General features: G+C 47.6%; 1 protein-coding gene across 1 annotated transcript in view; it reads right to left on the reverse strand.

Annotated features, from left to right (window-relative positions):
• Nucleotides 1-24,132, reverse strand: part of KIF11 (kinesin family member 11) — a 1,847,788-nt gene that overhangs the window by 954,232 nt on the left and 869,424 nt on the right. Inside the window, exon 12 of the mRNA XM_044055639.1 lies at nucleotides 21,591-21,678. Coding sequence (XP_043911574.1) covers nucleotides 21,591-21,678 — 88 coding nt within the window. The remainder of the gene's footprint in view (nucleotides 1-21,590; nucleotides 21,679-24,132) is intronic.

The following is a 24,132-nucleotide window of genomic DNA, read 5'->3' on the forward strand; positions in this document are numbered from 1 at the left end:
CAATAGCAGCTGGCTCAGAAAGGAGGAAGAGCAAGTTTCTCCAAGCCAAAGTTAAGGTCCCGTGCTGGAGTTTGGAGCTCTCCTGGGTGGCCTTAAATTTTTGGCCCCTCTGAGGAACTGCTCGAGCAGTGGGTGAGAAGTGGGAAGGCTCTGTGCTATAATGAGCTGAAATGGATGGAGGAAAAAGATAAGCCCTTATGAAGCATCTCAGTCAAATATTGTAGAATCGGAGGTAAATTGGGCACTGCTGCGCTCATCCCTTGAGCCTGGTTCCAGGTACAAAATCTTTTCCATTTTGCAGCATAAAATTTTCTGGTACTAGGCCTTCTAGCTTCTAAAACAATATTTATCACCGATTTACTGAGGGTGGTAAAGGAGAGATTAGGTAATTAGCCAGGTTGCTAGGTTCAGTGTTTGTAGCAGAGGGTGCAAAAACTGGTTCTCCTGCTGAGACAACAGGGAAGGAGTCAGAGGCAGGTGGCATGGGGCCAAACGTGACAACTTGCGGAGGAGGATGTACCAGAGTTGGCGTGGCCAGTCTGGTGCAATTAAGATAGTCCTTCGCTTGTCCCGTTTGATTTTTAACAGTACCTTGGAGAGCACAGGAGGAAAGGCATAAACTGATAGGTTTTTCCATCTGAAGGATACAGCATCCACTTCCCAAGCTAGTTGCGACTATTCCTTGTGCAAAATTTGTCCAATTGATGGTTCTGGTGGGGAGGCAAACAGGTCCATATCTGGGCTCCCCCATTTCCTTGTCAACATGTTGAAAATCCTTGGTTCCAGTTTCCACTTGTGTGGGTCCATGAGGTTTCTGCTTAGGCCATCTGCCAGTTTATTTAGTTTTCCTGGCAGGAATTGAGCTTGTAGATTCACTTTGTAGCTCAAGGCTGTGTTCCACAATGCCATGGCTAGTCTGCAGAGGGGGTAAGTGTGTGTACCCCCCTGCTTGTTTATGTGCCACATGACTGTGGTGTTGTCTGTCTTTACCATTAGTTGTCCTGGAAGAATGTGGTCCTTGAAGGCTGTCAGAGCATTCTGTACAGATAACATTTCCTTTGGATTTATGTGTAGGTGCATTTGACTTGGGTTCCCATTTGCCCTGAACACACTTCCATGCCAGGTGAGCCCCCCATGCATAGTCTGATGCGTCTGATGTCACGATTTGGCTGGCAGGGGGTAGTGTGAATGGTAGTCCTGTTTTGGTGGCAAGCCTCTGCCCACCAAAGGAACTCTAAGCATAGACAAGGTATGAGAGGAATCATTGCTTCTAAATACTGTGAATGTTGACACCATAGGCTTTTGAGATACCCACTGCAGTTTCCTCATATGCAGCCTTCCATATGGAATTAGAAGAATGCAGGCCATGAACCCCTAGGCTTGCAGTATTTGCCTTGCAGATAAAGTACAGTTTTGTACCTACCATAAATGTAGATGTTCGAGGATCCACATTGCTGCAGTCCTAACCATTGGGGGTAGTCCGCTGTCCAGTGGGCCCGAATACCAAAGTATATGGCTGACGTCGGTCAAGGCGCATTAGACTGACGTCAGGACGTCAGGGTACTAATGCATGACCGGCGTCATATCCTCAGTCTTTTCTTGCCCCAGATGTCAGAAGACCCTAAAAAGACAAGGCCAAAACCAAAAACACCAAACACTCCTGCACCAAAAATGTGTACAATATATACAAAATTACAAGAGTATAACCCCACCTACACAACCACCCCTAAACACAGAGGGGAAGGAGGGAGAATGTGGACTGCAGCAATGTGGATCCTCGAACATCTACATTTATGGTAGGTACAAAACTGTACTATGTTCTTCATTCCACATTGCTGCAGTCCTAACCATTGGGTAGAATCCCAAAGCAGAGGTAAGGAGGCTGGCAAATCATAAGGAAGCAGGAGCTGTCAACATGCCTTGCAAAATAGCTGTGGCAAAACCAGCCCTAGATTTAGAGTAGAGAGGAAGGTGGTAATGCTTAGAGAAAGTATGCACTGAACTCCAAGTAGCTGCCTCCAAAATATCCTTAGTTGCCACCCCCCTTAGAAATGCTGTTGAAGTGGCAGTAGCCCTAGTGGAATGAGGCCTAATCTCAGCTGGAATCTCCTTGCCATGATGGGAATAACAAAATGCAATGCAAAACCCAATCCACTTAGAAATAGTTTGTTTTGACACAGGCTTGCCCTGAGAACTCAAAGCAAAAGAAACAAACAACTGCTGAGACTGCCTAAAATCCTTAGTCCTGCTTAAATAATAACGCAACTGCCTGTGTACATCTAAAGTGTGCAAGATCTTTTCCCCCTTATTTTGGGGATCTGCATAAAAGGTAGGCAAATGAATAGTTTGGTTTAAAGCCACACTAGAAACCACTTTAGGCATAAAGGAAGGATTAGTACGTAAAGATACCCTATCCTTATGAAAAATCAGGAAAGGCTCAACCGCCATAAGGGCCTGCAATTCAGACACCCTTCTTGCAGATGTAATGGCTAACAAAAAAGCAGTCTTCCATGACAAATATTTCAATTCAGCAGTAGCTGCAGGCTCAAAAGGTTGTAGAGTGAGTTTCTCCAACACAAAATTGAGGTCCCAAGCAGGAGTAGGAGCTCTAATGGGGGTCTTGTATTCTTTGCCCTCTAAGAAATTGCTTGAACAAAGGATGAGAAACAATGGTGGGTCACAATCATAGTGAGCTGAAATTGCTGCAGCATGAATCTTAATGGAAGAGAAAGACAAACCTTTGTCCAATAACTCAGTAAGATATTGAAGAGCCACACTCAAATTTGGCTCGGAAACATCCAAATCCTTTGCTGCACACCAAAATAAAAATCTCTTCCATTTTCCTGCATACACTTTCCTTGTACTAGGTCTTCTGGCTTCCATAATCACATTTAAAACTTGTTGAGGAAGTTGAGACCTGCTGTGTTTCAAAACAGAATATGCCAGGCTGTTAGATGAAGAGTGTGAAGCTTGACATTGAGCAGGTGACCATCCCTCTGAGACAACAGGTGTGGAATCAAAGGTAAAGGCCATGGAGGCTTCCTTACCAGACTCCTCAGTAATGGGTACCAGTGTTGCCGAGGCCAATCTGGAGCTATTAAAATCATCCTTGGCTTGTCTTGTCTGACTTTTAGGAGCACCTTTGGGAGAAGAGGCAGAGGTGGAAAGGCATACACGAAGATTTTTCCAACTGAAAGAAAGAGCATCCACTTTCCAAGCTGTGTGATGAAACCTCTCTGTGCAAAACTTTGGCAGCTGGTGGTTTAGTGGAGAAGCGAACAGATCTATGTCTGGAGTTCCCCATGACACTGTCAATTTCCGAAATACATGAAGATCCAGTTTCCACTCGTGGGGATCCATGATTTGTCTGCTTAACACATCTGCTAAGGAGTTCTGTGCTCCCGGCAGAAACCTTGCCTGAAGAGTTAGTTGCAAGCTGAGCGCAGTCTCCCATAAAATCATTGCTTGCCTGCACAACGCTTAAGAATGTGTTCCCCCTTGTTTGTTGATGTACCACATGACAGTTGTGTTGTCTGTTAGAATCAACACCTGCCCTGGAAGAAGTAACTCCTTGAAAGCCATTAATGCAAACTGGACTGCTAACATCTCCTTCATGTTGATATGTAGATGCTGTAGTCTGGCAGGCCACTTGTCTTGTATCCACTTTCCATTTAGATGAGCTCCCCAAGCAATGTCTGAGGCATCTGTCGTTAGAATCTGACTGCCTCTGGCGGGTCACAGAGAGTCCCTTGTTTAGGTGACATTCCTGAGCCCACCACAAAAATTCCTGTTGAATGCAAGGTATTTGAATGACAGTGTCCAAATCCTGGCAGTGCTGTGTCCATGCATTTTGAGATACCATTGCAGCTTCCTCATATGCAGTTTGGCATTGGGAAGCACCAGAATACAAGATGCCATGAACCCTAAGGCTTGAAGGACTGTCCTTGCAGTCAGCCCGGACTGAAGAGATAGTTGATGGAAGTAAATGGAAAGATTCTTTTGTTTGTCCGGGGTTAAAACGGCCATCTGGGCTGCTGTATTCAGTCTCACACCCAGAAAGCACATGTCTTGAGAGGGTACTAGACTGGACTTTATTTCGCTCACAGAATACCCTAGGCATCTTAGCACTGCTATCACATATTCCAAATGCTGTAAAGGTCTTCCTTTTCTTGAGCCAGAATCAGGCAGTCGTCCAAGTAAGGATAGATTTGAATTCCTTTTAGCCTGAAGTAAGCTATCACTGGAGCCAGAACCTTTGTGAATACTCTGGCAGTAGATAAGCCAAAGGGCAATGCAGAGAAGTGATAATGGGAATTTCCAGCTCGAAACGCAGATACTTCCTGCAACTTAGTCTGATAGGCACATGAAGGTAAGCCTCCTTGAGATCTAAAGTTACCATCCAGTGATCTTTGCCCAGCAGAGGTAAAAGCTGTTGTAACGTCAACATTTTGAACTTGGGAATGTCCAGATAAGTGTTGAGGATAGATAAATCCAAAATTGGTCTCCACGTGTCCCCTTCTTTGGTACTAGGAACAGGCGAGAATAAAATCCTAGGCCCCTTTCTGGCACAGGGACTGGCTGAATGGCCCCTATTTGGAGTAACAGAGAAATTTGCTTGTGAGCCTCTTTTCTTTGCAGAGGAGGAATGTCTGGCATGCCTTTGAAAGGAGGCAAGGTATGGAAATAAAACCTGTAACCGTGGTGAATGATATCCAAAACCCATCTGTCTTGGGTAATTAAATCCCAATTTTCTTTGAAAAGAGCCAGCCTTCCTCCCAAAGGTGCTGCCAGACGAGAATGTACTGGCAGCAGAAAAGGCAGGTCATTGGGTCTGTTTACGAAAGGACTGACCCCTGCCCTCACCAGAAGTCTGAGCAGGTGAACTCCCTGTTCTAGGCCTAAAGGAACCTTGAGCTCTGCCCCTACCACGTCTAGACCTACCCCTAGACTGGGAATCATAAGCAGGATATGTCCATCCCTTAGTAGGCCAATTTCTACTAAACTTGGAGGCTGCACCTGCAAAAAATCTTTAACAGTTTGCATAGACTTAGCTTTGTCCTCCATTTTCTTTAAAACTGCTTCCACAGGCGAACCAAACAGACTGTAAAGGAGCATCCAAAATCCTTGTCTTAACATGCTCAGCTAAATTCTGATCCCTCAACCAGGCGTGCCTCGAAGAACAGAACCAGTGGCAGCCACCCTCGAGGAGGCCTGCACCGCATCAAAACCACATTGCAATGAATGCTTACCCACCTGTTCAGACACATGAACTAAATCCTGCAACTCTTTACACTCAATACCTTCCGCCAGAGCATCCACCTTAGACTTCAATTGTGAAAGGAGATAATTTTGATATTTTAACATGTGAAACTGGCAATTCAACGCCTCATGGCTAAAGTGGAAGAAGTATACACTTTCTTTCCCCATCTATCCAAAGCCCTTGCCTCTATCAGGAGGAACAGGATTTTTAACAACAGAAGCCTTAACACCTTTAGGCCCCTGAGAGACAGTTTCTGGGTCTGCCCTAGGACTCTTAAAAGATACTTATGAGCTTCAGGCACCCTATAGTACCTATCCGGTTTAACTGGGGCAGGAGGCAAAGAATCAGGGTTCAGGGAAGCCTCTGCAAAACATCTTCCACCACATTCAGAACAGGAGGTATAGCTAAAGGCCTATGCTGGGGTAAAAACAAGAATTCCCTAAGCCTCTTCCTGGAATCAGAGAAATCCTGACCTTCCCATTTAAAATGCTCCCTCATGGAATGCAGAGTCTCTGAAAATGAAAAATCCTCAGGAGGAGAAGCTGAAGGAGTAGAATCATCCACATCAGAATCAGAATAAGGAGGAAACTCCTGCAAGTCTTCAGCCGAAGACTCAGAAGCCTCCGAACATTGCTCAAAACTCTCAAACTCAGGCTCCACCCTAGGCCTCTTATCAGGAGGGGGCATAGAACCTCTAATCATAGTAATCAAATCCTCTGCCATTTTAAGCATATGTTTCTTAGGCAAAGATCCTGAAGAGCTAGGAGAAACCCCCACTGAAGTTAAACCTGGCCTGCCTCTCAAAGAAGCCTTGGAAACAGAAGGGGAGGCTCTAACCACCTTAGGAAGAGAGGGAAGAACAGCCACCTGAGAAGCCCCTTCAGCCTGGCCTACCTCCTGAGAGGACACATCCTGTAACAGTAAAGTCTCTCCCTGAGACTCCAAAGAAACTCCTGGCAAAACCTCCGGCTCCACTGAGCCTTCTAAAGAACCGGCGTCCGGGACTGCGGTTCGTCCACTCTAGGCTTAGCTCCTTTGTCCTTGCGCTTTGTGGACGAAGCGGGCGTCGGAGCATCCGACGGCATTTTATAATTACAACGCTTCCCAAAAACTAACCTGGCACAGTCTAACCTTCTCTTAATAGTGCGTTTGTTAAATCTAGCACAAGAGCGGCATCCAACAACGTCGTGCTCAGGCCCTAAACAAGGTATACACAAGGTATGGTAATCCCTATGAGGTATCTGTTTCCCACAAGAAATACAGTTATTCACTTTTTCTGACATCCGGTTAAATACTGAGGCAAGTAAAAAACAAAATATTCCCCAACGGGGTACTTAGCCAACTTTGATTCGGTCTGAAACTCCGACTTCAGAAAATTTCAGAACGCCAACCTGCACTCGCAAAACTGCTTCTGCATCGGACCATGCGGCAAAAAAGACTGAGGATATGACGTCGGTCATGCGCATTAGTACCCTGACGTCCTGTCGGCAGTCTAATGCGCCTTGACCGACGCGTCCATATACTTTGGTATTCGGGCCGACTGGACAGCGGACTACCCCCAATGGTTAGGACTGCAGCAATGTGGAATGAAGAACATCTGGGATTTTGTGGCCACTTGTTTGAAGTAGGTTGTCAAAAGAATCAGTTTTTGTGGCATGAGGAAAGCCATCTGGGAAGTTGTATTCAAGCATGCTCCCAGGAATATAATTTGTTGACAGGGTATCAGTTAGGATTTCTTTTCGTTTATGGTGTACCCCAGACAAGTCAGTTCCCTTTGAACAAAGGCCAGATTTAAGAGCATGTCCTGGCTTTCTGCCTGAATTAAACAATCGTCCGAGTATGGGTATATTTGAATATTTATTTGCGTGCAAAATGCAATGACTGGAGCTAGGCACTTTGTGAATACCCTGGGCACAGTAGATAAGCCAAAGGGCAGTGCAGAGAACTGATATAGTGCATGTTGCCTGCTTTGAAGCATAGGTATCTTCTGCAAGACTCCCTGACAAGGATGTGCAGGTATGCTTCTTTTAGGTCCAGTGTTGCCAACCATGCATCTTTGTCTAGCATAAGAAGCAGCTGGAGAAGAGTCAGCTTCTTGAATTTTGGAATCAGAAAGGTATTTAGAGTAGAAAGGTCCAGGACAGGACGCCATGTATTGCCTTTTCTGGGTACCTGAAAAAGTTTTCAATAGAAACCTTTTCCTCTTCTGGTACCAACTGAATAGTCCACATGCTTGAGAGTACTTGATTTTGAGCCTCTGCCCACTGATTTGGGGGTAGATCTGGCCACCCGCTTGGTGTTGGCAAGGTGTAGAAGTGAAACCTGTATCCTTGGGACACTATTTAAAACCCATTTGTCCTGGGTAATGAGTTCCCAGTTTTTGGCCTGCAGACTGATCTTTCCGTCTAAAGGAGTATTCAGTTGGGAAATGCTTGGAAGTTTTAAAAGCAAGTCATTGAGACAGGTTTCCATGGGGGGGGTCATACTACTCCCTGGTTTGGGTGTGGAAACCCCCCACTGCTTAGTCTTGTGCGTCTCCTGGGCCTGAACCTGGGGTTTCTGTTGTGTCTGGGTTTGGACTGAGAAGACCTGGAAGGGGCTGGAAAGGACCAATTCTTAGAGGGCCAGTGCCTACTAAATCTAGGAGGCTGAACTTGTAAGAAATCTTTAACAGTTCGATTTAGCTTCATCTTCCATCTTTTTAAGGACTTCCTCAGCCTTGTTGCCAAACAGGCGGTCCTGATTTAAGGGAGCATCCAACAATTTAGCTTTGACATGATTAGGCAAAGATTGCTCCTTAAGCCAAGCATGCCTTCTGAGCACAGACCCAGTAACAGCAGCCCTGCAAGAGGCCTCTAATGAATCAAATACACATTGCAAAGTAGGTTTTCCATCCTGTTCAGCAGAATGCATTAAATCCTGTAATTCTTTATTTTCCACACAGTCAGGAAAAAAGTTATGTACCTACCATAACGTTCCATGTTGGTCTTCATCTTGCCTTCATTCTTGCTGGATGGGACAGCGTCCCTAGCACCTAAAATCCTGGGTGGCTCAGTAAAAGACTCTTCAGAACAGTGGAACCCAAGTTCGCTCTGCTCCTGGAGACCATACCCAATTTGTAATGAGAAATAAAAGTATGAGGGTTTGCCCACGTGCCAGCGGCATAGATGGAATCCATGGGCAACCTAGACTGGAAGGCTATGGAGGTGGCCAAGGCTCTAGTAGAATGACCCTTCGGTTTAATAGGTAACGGTTTCTTAACTTATAAATGAAAAATAGTGTGCGACAACCATCTGGACAAGGTTACCTTGGAAACTGGGAGACCTTGTTTGCCCAAGGCATAAGAAAGGAATAGCTGGTCCGACTTCCTTACTTTAGTTCTGTGCAGGTAAAAACGCAATTGCCTGTGAACGTCCAGTTGGTGCAGTTTGTACTCTGCCTTGTTGGTATGATTAGGGAAAAGCACAGGAAGATCTATAGATTGGTTTAAATTATTTTCTGAGCAGACTTTACGGAGAAACGAAGGATTAGTCCTCAGAGCAACTCTGTCCTTATGAAAACCAAGTACGAACACACAGCACCTGAAGTTCGGAGACTCATCTGGCTGAAGTAATAGCAATAGCTACCAGAAAGAGCGTCTTCCAAGATAGAAGCTTGATAGAGCAGGAAGCTGCTGGTTCAAAAAGGGGCAGAATTAAGGAGGTTAGGACTAAATTAAGGTCCCAAGGAGAAGGGGATCCCCTTACTGGAGGCCTAAGAAGAGTTGTCCCTCAAAAAAGCTTTACAGAAATTATGAGACATGTTAGAGTTCGAAAAACCAACATGAAAGTTAGAAATGGCCACCATTTAAACCCTGATCGTAGAAGAAGCTAACCCGGAGTGAAACAGTTGAGCTAGGAATTCCAGGATTTCGTGGACTGGAGCTGAAAAAGGATCCACATTCCTAGCCTTTGCCCAAGAAAATAAGAAGTTATGTACTCATCATAACGTTCCATCTGAGTAGGTAACTTCATTTGTCTGCAACCTTTGGGTCTTGGATCCGAGCCCGGATCAGAGCCGGCAACTTATACATAGCTTTAAGATCCGAGCTCCTAGCTCCTCCCCTTACCCATAATCCCCTGCCAACCCCGACTGACCTCAGATCAAGTTTGCCCTATATAAGCAGCTAAAGCTACATACGTCCCGAAGGGGACTAAGGACAAAGGACATACAGAGACTAATTTCTGAAGGCCAGGGGGAAGGAGGGGGGATGGTTGCAGACAAATGAAGTTACCTACTCAGATGGAACGTTATGGTGAGCACATAACTTCTTAATCAGAAGTAGGTACTTCATTTGTCAGCAACCTTTGGGACAGAGTCCCCAGCTACCTGAATCTTGGGCGGCCATCATGGAAGGATGTTCCGGAGCACTGCAAAGCCAAAGGATGCTCTCCCTCTGGAGATAATGTCCAGCTTATAATGGTTGATAAAGGTATGAGATGAGGCCCAAGTGGCCACAGAACAAATATCATCTACAGAGACTCTAGACCTAAAGGCAGCAGAAGTAGATAGAGTAGAATGCGCCCGGACTCCCTGAGGTGCAGGACTCCCAGAACTTTCATAGGCCAAAAGAATACACCGAGATCCATCGTGACGAAGTGGTCTTAGAGACAGATTTATCTAGGTTAAATTTGGTAAAGGAGATGAACAACTGGTCAGATTGTCTATGACCAGCAGTCCTATGAATGTAGAAGCGCAGCTGTCTATGCACATCTAACGAATTAAGCTTGTATTCTCCTTTATTCTGATACTTAGGGAAGAAGACTGGCAGGTTAATGGACTGATATTAGCCTCTGAAGCCACCTTAGGGAGAAAGGAGGGATTTGTCCTGAGGTACACTCTATCCTGGTGAAAGACCAAGTACGGGGGTTATACACAAAGGGCCTGAAGCTCGGAAACTCTTTTCGCTGAAGTAACCGCGACCAGGAACGCAGTTTTCCATGAGAGGTACTCAAGATCGACCGAAGCAGCAGGTTCAAAAGGGGGAGCTGTCAAGGCCTGTAGAACTAAAGATAAATCCCAAGGGGGTACAACTTCCTTGACAGGAGGTCTGAGCAGGAAAGTACCCTTGAGGAAGGTTTTGCACAACTTTGCTGTAATCAAAGGGCCTGACTCATGCCCCACATGGTAATGAGAAATAGCTGCTAGTTGAACCTTGACCATAGAGCAGCTAGCCCCCTGATGAAACAAGCTTGTAAGGAACTCTAGCACAGATGGCAATGGGGCTGTGAAGGGGTTTAAGTTATGATGTCCCGCCCAGATGGAGAAACGCTTCCACTTACTACGATAGACTTTCCTAGTGGAGGGTTTATGTGCTGCTACTAGGATGGCTTTAACTGGGGAAGAGATACCGGGAGTCCTGACTGAGTGGAACTGGAGCAACCAAGCTGTCAGCTTGAGGTTGTCCAGGTTCGGGATCGGGAGACCTAGGGGGCGAGATATTAGATCCGGAAGGGGATCCAGAATCCAGGGAGGATTTACCAGATGAGACCACAGGTAAGGGAACCACGTTTGACGAGGCCAGAATGGGGCAATGAGGATCACTCTGCTCCCCAAACGACTGGCTTTCTGTACGAGTTTCAGCATCAGGGGTAGAGGAGGGTAGGCATAAAGTAGACCGGGGGGCCAAGCATGCACCAGAGCATCTCTCGGGGATTCCCCGAAGGGGGGAATTAGAGAGAAGAAGCTGTTGAATTTTGTATTTGAGGGAGAGGCGAAGAGATCGCAACAGAGTTGCCCCCATACGGCAAAAATCCATTTCGCTACCTGGGGATTGAGAGACCACTCGTACGGGGAAAGGATGGTGCGGCTGAGTCTGTCCGCCAGTATGTTGGACCATCCCGGAATGTGTGTTGCAACAAGAAAGCGGTTGGTAGATATCTTCCCACACTCTCATGGCCTCTCGACAGAGAGGATAGGACCTGGTTCCTCCCTATTTGTTGATGTACCAGACCACTGACATGTCAGTCTGTATCGCAATAGTTCCTACAGGAAGAAGGTTCTGCAGTGCTTGCAACACCAACAGCACCACCCTCATCTCCAGGACATTGATATGCAAAGAGGTCTTGGCCGTTCCACGTGCCTTGGACCGTCTTGCCTGAGCAATGCCCCCCTCCCCCCACCGAGGCGAGAGGCGTCCGTGGTCACCGTGGCCAGGGGAGGGGGCGTGGAGAAGGGACATCCCGTATGGAGGTCTGGAGATTGGAGCCACCATAAGAGAGCCCTCCTGCACTCCCTGCTGATGGAAATAGGGTGGTTTAGGGAGTAATGTTGAAAATACCATTGGACTTGAAGGGTCCATTGCAGAACCCTCATATTCAGGCGAGCCAATGGCAAAAGAGTGATTGCCGTCGCCATGGAGCCTAGAGCCCTCAGGACCAATTCCGCCAGTGGAGCTTTTGACTGGAGAATGGCCAGCACATGAAGCCTCAGGTTTTGAAGTCGTTCCGTCATCAGGAATGCTAGGTTTCTTGTATCCAACTTAGCCCCTATAAACTATCACCCGAGTCGGAGCAAGAGGATTTGTCCATATTGATCGTGATGTCCAGCTGGGGAGCAAGCCAGAGGAAGTAGTCCCTGGCTGAGCAAAGTAGATGCCTTGGGGCGGTCAGGAGCCAGTCGTCCAGGTACGGAAAGACCTGCATTCCCTGGAGTCTCAGGTGGGCCGCTATCACTGCTAATACTTTGGTAAACACCCTGGGGGGATGTGGTGAGACCAAAGGGAAGGACCCTGAACTGGTAGTGAATGGCTCCCAGCTGGAAGAGGAGGAACCTCCTGGATAGTCTGTCCATTAGGATGTGGTAGTACGCATCCTTGAGGTCTATTGAGCACATCCAGTAGTTCTCCTGCAATAGGGGGAGGATGGATTGAAGAGTGACCATCCGGAATTTTTCTTTGGTTACTGACAGGTTCAAACAGGAGAGGTAGAGGATGGGCCTTAGGTCCCCCATCTTTTTTGGCACCAGAAAGAACCTGGAGTAAAAACCTAATCCGAACTGATCTGGGGGGACGGGTTGGATGGCTCTTTTTTTCTAGTAGCTGCTGGATCTCTGTAGCTGCAACCTCCCTCTGATCGGGTGGTACATCGGGGAGGTTTCTGACACTGGGGACGTGGAACAGGGGGATTTGGTAACCTCTGGATAGGATATGAAGCACCCAGCGATCTGATGTGATGGACTCCCAAGCTGCCAGGTGCCTCGAGAAACGCCCCCCGACTGCCTCCAGAGTGGAGCAGTCGGGCAACCCCTCAGGGTTGCTGCGTGGGTCGATCTGAGAAAGTTTCTCTGGACCCAAAATTCTTCGGGCCCCCTCTGCCTCTAGGGCGGCGTCCTCCCTGTCCTCCTCTGCCACAGAAGGACTGGTTGTCCGAAGCAGGCTGGGAATGTTGCGATTTCTGGAACCACATCTTTTTCTGTCCCTTTTGGTTCTTGGAGAAGGATCTCTGGGGAGCAGAAAAGCTGACTCAGACGGCAGACGTCTTCCCGTCATTTTCGCTCTGGACTAAAGTCTCGCGAAAGGTCTTGCCAAATAAGGCAGAAACATCAAAAGGGGCATTCGCAAATGTCGCCTTGAAGGGTTCTGCGAAGTCACAATAAGGGAGCCAGGCCTGGCGTCTCATGACTAGGCCTGCTCCGATGGCTCTAGCGGCTCCCTCTGTGGCATGGGACAAAAGCCGCATAGAGGTATTCGATATAGATGCTTGAGTGGCCATGCGAGTGGAGTACAATTGTTTGTCCTCCACCGACATGGACTCTGGGGGGGAAGCAGCGTACTCTTTGATAAGGTCTCGCTGCATCCTAATAATGTGTGCCATATAGTTCAGGGACCTTACTGAGAAGGTCACTGAACTAAAAACCCGCTTCCCCAGGCGATCCATCAAGCAGGATTCTTTGCTCTGTGGATGGACAGAGGGGCTCTCCTGAGCTAATTCTCTCTTGGTGGCTGCCGCCACCAACATGGCATCTATGGGGGGACCCTTGCTCCAGTGGGGTCTCTGAAGGGGGAGCTCAAAATCTTATCGGGGCGCTTGGGAACTGGCTCCACAGTGTCCAGCTCCTTCAACGCCCTGGTGGTAATAAGGTCCACCAGGGGGTTGGCCGGAGGGGACACCCAAGAGGTAGACGGGCCTGCTTCGAACGCCTCCAGGAACATGGACTCTGAGGAAGCCTTGGGGGCACACCCCCCCCTAATCCTGAGCATTTCCATGATGTCTCCGAAGGAGACATCCTCTGGGGGTGATCTTGGGGAGCCTTCCCCTTCATCCAAGTCCGTATCTTCTGTTAAGAACTCGGGGGAGTCCACATGCCCCCTTTTACACTTCCACTTATGAGGAAACTCCTTGGGGGGGGGCTGTCAGAGGAGGTCTCACCAGCGTCTCATTCCAGGGGAACGACCTGAGACATCGAAGCAGGCTGTCCCTGTAGCTGGGTGATGGAAGCCTGACTCAGCCGAGAGGGAGGGCAGGATGGAGCCGAAGCAAGGGCCAGGGGTCCGGATGCGCTCAACAGTGCCCTCTCCACCGCATCGAAGGCAGAGGGAGAGTTGCTCTCTCTGGGATCAGAGAGCCAACTCCCACTCTGATCCAATGGTGGGATCGCAACCAGCGCAGAGACCATCGGAACCGAAGGACACGTGTGGTCCGACCTGGATGGAGCCGAAGACACACTGAATCCCTCTGATCCAAAGCTTGGGCCACGGCTCCGAGAGCTTGGATCAGACAAGGATGGACCCGACAGGCTAGAGGGCAAAGTCTGCGCCGAAGCACCAAATACTGTCTGCGCCAACCCACCCCCGGCTCCAATGCTGCCCGGCTCCGGAAGCGGGTCGGAGAAGGAGCTATTGGGGCAAAAAAAGGTGTTGAGCTCCCCCCCCCCGAAGGGGGGGGGGGGGGGAGGAGCACTCCCATCTGCAGCTGGGCCTGGATGAACCTTCGCATCATCCAGTCCAAGTCTGCATCCGATAGGCTATAGGTAGATCTAGACGAGGCAGAGGCGGGCCGGGAGTGCCGCCTCGATGACCTCGACGGAGATCAGGTCTCCTCCTCTGGTCCTGGAGAGAAGCACGGGGATCGGATCCGAGGAGGAGGGAACCTGGAAGCCGTGGAGGGAGAAGCCCGCTTAGCCGGGGGGCCGAAGCAGAGGCCTCGGCCTGCCGTTTGTGGTGCATCTCCCTCCTTTTCTCCCTCCTGGCCTCCCTCTCCTCCGGCACCGTAGTGGGAGTTTGAGTCCCGGCCGGGGGGAGGGGGTCAGGAGCGGCAGCCACAGAGAACTGGGGTGGTAGCCACAGGAGTACCGGAGGCCGAATCCGGGGGCAAAAGTCCCGCCAGAATCAGCTTCGACCTACGGTCGTTTAGTGCCCTGGGGTTGAACGCCGCACAGATAGTACACCCAGAGGAGAGGTGTTCAACCCCAAGACACCAAACACCGAGTGTGGCCATCCGCCGGTGAAAGCTTATGGCCACACTCGGAGCATTAGGAAAAAATAGGTTTTGGGGCCTCCGACATGACACTATAAAAGAAATTAAACTCACTCACTCAAGGCCCCAAACACATAGCAACTCACATACACACCAGCAAAGGGGAGGAATTGCACTAAAACTAAACTAGAGAAGGACTAAAAGAGAACCTAACCACACTCAAACTTTTTAACAATAAATCTGTCAAGAAATTGCAGAAAGAGGAAAATACAAAGCACTTATCTGACCCAACTAGCTCAAGAATCTAGCAGCTTTCTCTAAGAGCGGCAAACTAGATCTGAGGTCAGTTAGGGTTGGCAGGGGATTATGGGTAAGGGGAGGAGCTAGGAGCTCAGATCTTAAAGCTATGTATAAGTTGCCGGCTTGGATCAGAGATCAGATCCAAGACCCAAAGGTTGCTGACAAACGAAGTACCTACTTCAGATAAAATGTTTCCATTTGCTAGCATAAGTTATCCTCGTTGTAGACTTGTGAAAGGAGACGATAATGTCACGGGACTGCTGGGGAAATGCTGGAAAGCCTGGCTAAGGTTGGAACTGGAGCAACCAAGCTATGCAGATGGTGGCACAGGCACTACAGGGAACGGAGCCGGTTGGGCTGATAGTGGAGCTGACTCAGGGGACAGCACACTCCACATGATATCGAAGGCGTCCCTGCACGATGCAGAGAAAGCTCCGGTTCCGAAGAAATAGGAATCCCTCTCCGCACAGAGGGAGACGGCTCAGAGGCCGATGTAGGAGCCGAGCTCTCCTGCGCCGAGGCAGATGTAGGAGCAGAGCTCACCTGCGCCGAAGCTCCAAGAGGGAGAACTGGGTCAGATAAGAGTCCCATGTCACTCGCCCCCTCGGAGCAGATGAGGGAGTCCCGGCGCCCAGATCCCTTGATGGAAGGTACCACCGAGGGAATCTGAGCCAACGTCGGAACTGGAGATGAGAGTTATCTGAGTCGACTGTTCCACTAATCAAACCCCAACGAACTCAAGCTCTGAAATCATTGGAGTCTGAGGAGGAACATCAGGAGAAGCGGACGGAGCAGATACCTGTTGAGGAGGGGTGGACAACAATTTGGCTAGTGCCTTCGACTTTAGCAACCTAATAAACACTCTCTCCACATCATGATCAGTCTAAAGGATCGAGAGGAGTGAGGATCGGTGACTACGCTCGCTCTGAAGTAAAGGAGACAGAGGAGCCGAATGCACAGACTAGTGAAGGGGACCTCAGCCTCTTGTGGGTCGACGACGGCTCCGAAGCCTCTGATGGAGCCGGAGAGAGATTGTCTTGTCGGTGCCCGCCAGAACAGACGTAGAAGGTAAATCCTGAACCGAAAACTGCTCCAAACTTGGAGCCGACTGCTTAGTGGATTCAGGGGATTTCACAGGCTGTGAGCTCTTGGCCGGTGAATCCTGGGGTTTTAAAAGACCCCTAAGAATAAGCTTATTCTTACGCTCCTGCAGGACTCTTGGACTAAACGCATAGCAAATAGAACAAGAGACCTGCAGGTGCACAGCGCCTAGACAATAGACGCAAGTGTGCCCATCTGTCAGAGATTTTCTGATAGCACAAGTCACACTTCTTGAACCCAGAAACCTTGGATTCCTTTGACATTAACAGTAGAAGGAAAAACCAATTACAACAGTAATAACAATAAGCAATATACACCTACAGGAAGACTATAGCTAAAGTTTTTTTTTTTTTTTTTTTTTTTAAGATAATAGGAAAGCCTCTAACTTAAAAGGCTAGCCTAAAAGAACAAAGTAGAAGGAAAGCCTCTAACTTAAACGGCTAACCTGACAATAAGAGGTAGGGGGAGGGGTGGGGCGAACTCTCTAAGTTAAATGAGCTACGAAAAAAGGGAGGGATACTATAAGCTAAACAATCTCAGAGACAAAGCTATCGCTAATAGTAAAAAACTAGAAAAAGTTAAATTCTAGTGAAAAAGTTACACAAAAAACTCTATACAAGCCTAAGCCAGAAAAAAAATGACACCTCACAGCTGAAGCAGCAAACGAGATCTGGGTAGCTATCGCTAGGCATTATAGGATAAGGGGTAGCCTTGAGCCAGTAAACAGCTCTCGAGCTATTGAAGATGGCAGAGTCAGAGCAGAAGATCGGCTCAGATCGCAACCAGCAAGAACGAAGGAGAGATGGACAACTTAACATTCAACATTATCTGTTTAAGCAATCCAGTGACATGCTGCTGATACTTTAACATATGAAACTGGCAGTTTAAAGCCCTAATGGCCAAGGTTGCAGAAGTGTAAACCTTCTTACCCATCTATTGAGCTCCCTGGAATCGCCATCAGAAGGGGTAGGATTTTTAGTAGTTGAAGCCTTAATGCCCTTGGGTCCCTGTGATAGTCTGTGGATCCGCAATAGGATTTTTAAAAAGGAACTTGTGTGAATCAGGAACCCTGTAATATCTGTCAGTTTTTCTGGGAGCAGGAGGCGAAGAATCAGGGGTCAAACTAGATTCCAAAAAAGCATTAACGATGTCTAGTACAGGAGGAATAGCTAAAGGCCTGTGCTGAGGGCAGGAGTAAGAAATCCCTAAGCCTCTTTTTCGAATCAGAAAAATTCTGGCGTTCCCAGTGGAAATGCTCCCTTAGTGTATGTAAGGTTTCACCAAAAGAAAAACCGTCTGGAGGGAAAGCAGAGGGAAATGAGCCCTCTGCATCAGAATCCTCATAAGGAGATAAGGGCAAATCCAGATCAGAAAAATCAGAATCCTGGTCAGAAGATTTATAAACAACTTCAGTCCTAGGTCTCTTAGAAAGGGGAGGCTGACTTCCCCTGATGGTTACAAGATCTTCAGCCATTCTTTGTTTTTTAGGCATGATTCTAGATTTAGGCCTAAATGAAGGAGGCGTCAGTTTAATATACTGGTCTGCAGGCTTGAATAAACCCTCCGAAGCCGGTGCCTGCACTGCAGCTCCGGACCCATCCAAGGTAGATACATCCGTAGGTTCCATAGTTTTAGCATCTCGTGGCATATCAGACTCCGAATGGGTCTCCGTAGAGGCCTGCAAATCAGAAGTGGTGGGTATCAGGGGCTGCAAAAGCACCTCACTGAGTACCGGCGAACTGACGACTGGCTTAGCAGAACAGTCATCGGCAGTTTTGGACCTGAGCGGCCTGTCTTCGTGTTTTTTCGGAAACCCGGTAGTAAGATGGCTAACCAGACAACATTTCTGGATAATTAAACAGAGAACCAAAACATTTAGAGGTGAAAATATACTGACAAAGGATAGTGCGCTGATTAAATAAAGCACAAAACCGACAGCAAGATACGTCATGGTAAGGGCCTACGCAAGGAATACAGTACTAATGAAAATCTTTGAGGTATTTGCTTTCCACAAGTAATGCAATTTTTAACTTTTACGGACATCAGTAAGGAGCAAGAAAAAGCTTCCCCAACGGGGTACTTGCTTTAGTTGAAGACTTCAGTTCTGAAACTCAAACGAAAATTTCAGGAGTCGGCTGACTGGCAATTGCGAACTGCTTCTACTTTGGGCACCGGACAGCAATAAAGACGGATGCAATGGCATCAGCTGCATATTTTATACCCCTGACGAACTGATGTCATGGGAGGGACAGCAACCTACAGGACCCAAGACAGTTAATCAGGCCAACTGAGGGCTACTGCAAGCAGATAACCCAAATGTAATGAATGCAACACAAACACAAAACACCTGAATGTGTCCAAAACTTGATGCTTTGTAGGGGCTGTGAGGAGCCAATTGTCTAGATAGGGAAACACCTGGAGTCCCTGCAGTTAGAGATTAGATGACACCACTGCCATGCATTTGGTGAACACCCGGAGGGCTGAGATGAGACCAAAAAGCAGGGCCCTAAACTGAAAATGACTGGCTCTTAAGGGAGAAGAGGATTCTCCTGGAAAGTCTGTCGATTTTGATATGATAGTACGCGTCCTGGAGATTTACTGGGCACATCCAGTCATTGCTGTGCAGAAGGGGCACCAGACTGCACAGTGACCATCCAAAACTGACTTCTGTACAAATAAATGTAGACAGCAGAGGTCCAGAATACGACGCAGGTCCCCAGATCTCTTTGGAACTAAAAAGTGGGAGTAGTTCTGGATCCTCTGCATCCGGTGGGGAACTCTTGGATCGCTCTAAGAAGGTTTGAGACCTCCTCCTGAGCCAATTCTTTCTGAACGGGTGCTACATAAGAGTTCTGGTCTTGGGGGGGTCATCCCAAAACAGAATGTAATAGTCCCTAGAAAGAATGGTTAGCACCCACTGATCGTTGGTAATATTTGCCCAGGTTGAAAGGTACAAGGACAACCGGACCCAGACTGTCTCCAGAGAAAGGCAGTCGAGGCAACACCTCAGAGACACTGAAAAGGTTTTAGAGAAGAGTTCAGTCCCCTGGTCTGGAAGAGGAATAGTCTAACGTTGTGGAACAACATTTTCTTACTCTTTTTTGGGACTTAGAAAAGGACCTTTGAGGGGTAGAAAACTTGAATTCTAACTGCAGTCTTCCCCTCCTTTTCACTGCGGGTCAATATCTCTGATGCTAGGTCCAAACAAAGTGGATCCGTCAAAGGGGCATTAAATGACATCTTGATGGCTTCTGAAAACCTGCTTAGGCACAGCCAAGCATGACGCCTGATGGCAATGCCTGAAGTGGCTGCCAGAGGAACCTTCCACCAAATTGGAGATAAACCTCACAGACGAATTAGTAATGGAATGAAGGGTAGCCAGCTTTGAAGAAACTGCCAAATTGCTCCTCAGATGTGCACCCCATGAGAGAAGTTGTCAACTTCTTAATCAAGTCCCTCTGGAGACGGGTGAAATGGGTAAAATAGCTTAATGTTAGTTTAATGCTAGCAGGCTAAAAGAAGCTGAAACGAACACCTGTTTCCTGAATCTGTCCAGAACTCTCAATTCGCGATTGGGAGGGTGGACGGAGGAAGTCTGCACTGCCAACTTCTTCATGGTGGCAGAGGTCATCACGGTTGCATCAACTGGGACTACCTTGGACCAGAATGGTTTCCTGCTGGGGGACTAAGGAATTTATCTTTCTGTGGCACTGACTCCATGGTATTCGGCTCCTTCCACGCCCTGCTGGCCAAAGTTGATAAGAGGATCTCTGCAGAAGAGGACACCCAAGAAGTAGATGGGCCCATACCAAAAGCCTCCAGGAATATGGTTTCCTCAGAGGATGGGGGTTGGGCCGACCAACTGCCTTTGGCTTTAAGGATTTAGAGTGCGTCTCAAAAGGAGATGTCCCCTAGCAGAGATAGAGGGGACCCATCCCCTTCATCGGCATCTGTATCTTCCATTAAAGACTCCATAGGGGTGTAGAGATCTCCTCTTGCATGTAATCTTCCTTGGAATATCCCCCAACAGAGGCTGAGGGGAAGACTCTGAAGAGGATGGGACCCCTAAGTGGGAGGCTTCCACCCTGGAGGCTAGATCAGTTGGGTTGACCTGAGACAGGATGAGAAGGTCTGCTCAAATACATGGGCTGGGTAGGATGACCACAAGCGGGGGAGGCAGCTCTGATAGCAAAGAAGAATCTTTTCACCACCTGTAAAGTGGTGGGGTTGGATGAGGTTCTGTCCCCCTCGCCCGCTTATAAGACTGCTGCCAAGGTGAGGCAGACCTCACCAGACCCCCCCGCATCTCCAGACAAGGGCCCAGAGCTGTCGAAAGCGCCAAGGGGCAGGGACCTGTCCGATAATCCTGGACCTGGCCTCCACTCACTAAAACTAACTAGTAACTTGTCCCGGTTGACCAGAGCTCTAGGGTTGAAGGAAACAAACACTGCACTCAACCTTGAGATGGTCGCCACAGACTATAGACACTCCTCATGCAAGTAGGAAATGGGCATTTTCCCGCCATATGAGGAGCATCTCTTAAACCTTAAGGGTTTCTCCAACATTACCACAACCAAAGGAAAACCCAACGCAAAAGTCCCGACAAGAAAAAAGTTCAAACACCAGAAAATCCAATCCGAAACGCTAGAACATGGAGAATTGACTAGCAAAAAACTCTACAATAATAAAAGTAGTTTCACTGGAAATGCGATAGTTTATAACCCACTAGCAGGTCTGCGAAAAAGGTGCCAAACAGCTACGTGGAAAAAACAATAGGGGAAGAGAAAAAGTGATTAACTACCAAGGAAAAAAATCCCAATAATGAATCACTATGAGGAGCTGAGCAATATGGAGTCTAACTTGATTAAGCGGCAAACAAGATCTGAGGGATTAGAGGCCAGCAGAGCATCTTGGGAGGGGAAGAGCTTGAGCTAAGTTGTTGTCTTAAGTATGCCAGCTCGAATCAGATATCAGATCCTATACCCTAATATGAGGAATGGTAACTAAGATATCATATAGGACATCCACATTATAAATGTTCTGTTATTACAGTACTGTGATTCAGTTTGTGACTTACTACTTCCATTCATTCTGTCCATTGCTTAAATTGCATATTGGCCTGGCACACTGCTGGGAAAGGTCTTTGCTGACCACTTTAACTGGACATCAACTTGCAATGAGCAAAAAAGCATGCTAGTTATTTGGGGTTATGCTCTTCTGCCAAACAGTAGAAGCAATGCCAGTGCATGTTTTGGGTTATAATCTGGTAAAAATTCAAAACTTCAAAATTTGTGAAATTAACATGGGTGAATCTTTCGAATATGAGCACTTGCACTCAAGATCACAACTGGCAGCAAAATCTCTCCTCAGCCTGTTCATTTTTAATTTTACACATTTAAGTATTTAATATGTTAAATACATATTGAATTACACAATTAAGATTTCCATAGAAAGCAGTTTAAAACAGGATTTACCATTTTTAGTTCTTCTTCAAGTGCACTAATTTTCTCAGTCAGTTCACTGATCTGATCTTCTTGCGACACAAGTTTACCTTGCATAACTCTAAAGCAAAGAAAGGAACATTTTAAAACCAGCTATTACATAACAGACGATACTATACTACATCTTCACAGAAACGTGACTAGAGGAAATAAATGAGTGCACTCCTATCAACTAGCCAACAGGAGAGACGCCTGCAGTGCAAAAATGTTCTCATACATAAAATTTCACTTCATGTCAAATACCAACACTTAGTGCATACTATGGCCAGTGTGAAGAGGGCCCCCCCATGCTGAACCTGAAGGCTGCTCAGATACAATACCCCTTGCTCTTCATTCACACGTGAATGAAAGAACAAAAAAATGTACACAAGGTAAACTGAAATCATCTTTAGTCCCCTAACTACATTAACTGCGGTGCTCCGCACACACACTCCACACACGCACACACACACGCACACACACACACGCACACACACACACGCACTCCACACACTGCACACTCCACACACTGCACACTCCACACACTGCACACACACACTCCACACACACTCCACACACACACTCACACACACTCCACACACACTCCACACACACTCACACACACACTCCACACACACTCCACACACACTCCACACTCCACACACACTCCACACACACTCCACACACACTCACACACACTCCACACTCCACACACTCCACACACACTCCACACACTCCACACACACTCCACACACACTCCACACACTCCACACACACTCCACACACACTCCACACACACACACACACACTCCACACACACACACTCCACACACTCCACACACACACACACACTCCACACACACACTCCACACACACTCCACACACACTCCACACACACTCCACACACACTCCACACACACTCCACACACACTCCACACACACACACACTCCACACACACTCCACACACACACTCCACACACACACACTCCACACACACTCCACACACACTCCACACACACTCCACACACACTCCACACACTCCACACACACACACACTCCACACACACACTCCACACACACACACACTCCACACACACACACACACACTCCACACACACACACACACACTCCACACACACACTCACACACACACACTCCACACACACACACACACACACACACACTCCACACACACACCACACACACACACTCCACACACACACTCCACACACACTCCACACACACACACACTCCACACACACACACACACTCCACACACACACACACACACACACACACTCACACACACACTCCACACACACACACACACACACACACACACACACACTCCACACACGCACACACACTCCACACACGCACACACACTCCACACACACACACACACTCCACACACGCACACACACACACTCCACACACGCACACACACACACTCCACACACGCACACACACACACTCCACACACGCACACACACACTCCCCTCGCCAAGTGCCCGTGCTTCTGTCGCAGTGTGCTGTCACACCCCCTCTGTCCCCCTCTCGCTATATATAGATATATATAAACTACCTAGCCTTCCAAGCAACACTTTTTAAAATCATTTTGGTAAACTGACCTGAAGCAGAGACAAGAACTTTTTTCTGCTAACTTGCTCCATACAGCCTTGTGGCTATATCAGTGTTCCCCTTCCCCTATTCCCAACCACCCCCACTTTCCTTGCACTTGTACTTTTGTTGCATTGAAACCGTAGTACGCCACCCAATACACACAAACCAACTCCATCCAACTATTACTGCCACCCACAAAACATCCTTAGCTACTTAAGTTGCATTAAAATACCCAACAAAACAGAAAAAAACATAAAAGTAGCCAACCCTCAAATTCTGGAACCAGCTATAATTACAACAAACCACTCTACTACTTTTAACATTAGCAGCTTATATAACCACTTACTGCAAGCTAAACAGACATTCACCCTCCTACTCCACCTCTAATTTCTATCCCCTAACATCCAAACCATTAATCTTCCCCATAAGTAGTTTCATCTTCAATATCACAACTCTACACCATGCACATCATAGCTGGCCTTAGGCATAGGCCAACTAGGCGGCTGCCTAGGGTGCCGTTCTAGCAGGGGTGCTTTTCTAGTATTTGGTAAAAGTAGACCAGAATGAGGGCACCACATGGTGTGGTAGGGGGCATCGTGGAGCCCTTTTGCCTAGGGCACCAGATGTCCTAAGCCTGCTCCCGATGCATATCATAACTTTTACCTGCAGTCTAACACATCTAGCATCTCAGAAATATGATAAACAATCAAATTCTTGAAAACTAGTCAGCATAGCATCCAAGCTAATACTTAGCGGTGACATACACCCAAACCCTGCCCCAACCTATGAATCACATCTCTGCCTCATAAAATGAACTACTCAATTTACAACCATTCCACCCAACAGCAAGCCTGCGTTACTATTAAATATAAAAAGTGTCAACAAATTCCATGAAAGCATGCTAGCCTCTCC

Source organism: Protopterus annectens, chromosome 14.part0 (genome assembly GCF_019279795.1).
Source record: "Protopterus annectens isolate FY-2018-M chromosome 14.part0, PAN1.0, whole genome shotgun sequence".
NCBI lineage: Eukaryota > Metazoa > Chordata > Ceratodontiformes > Protopteridae > Protopterus > Protopterus annectens.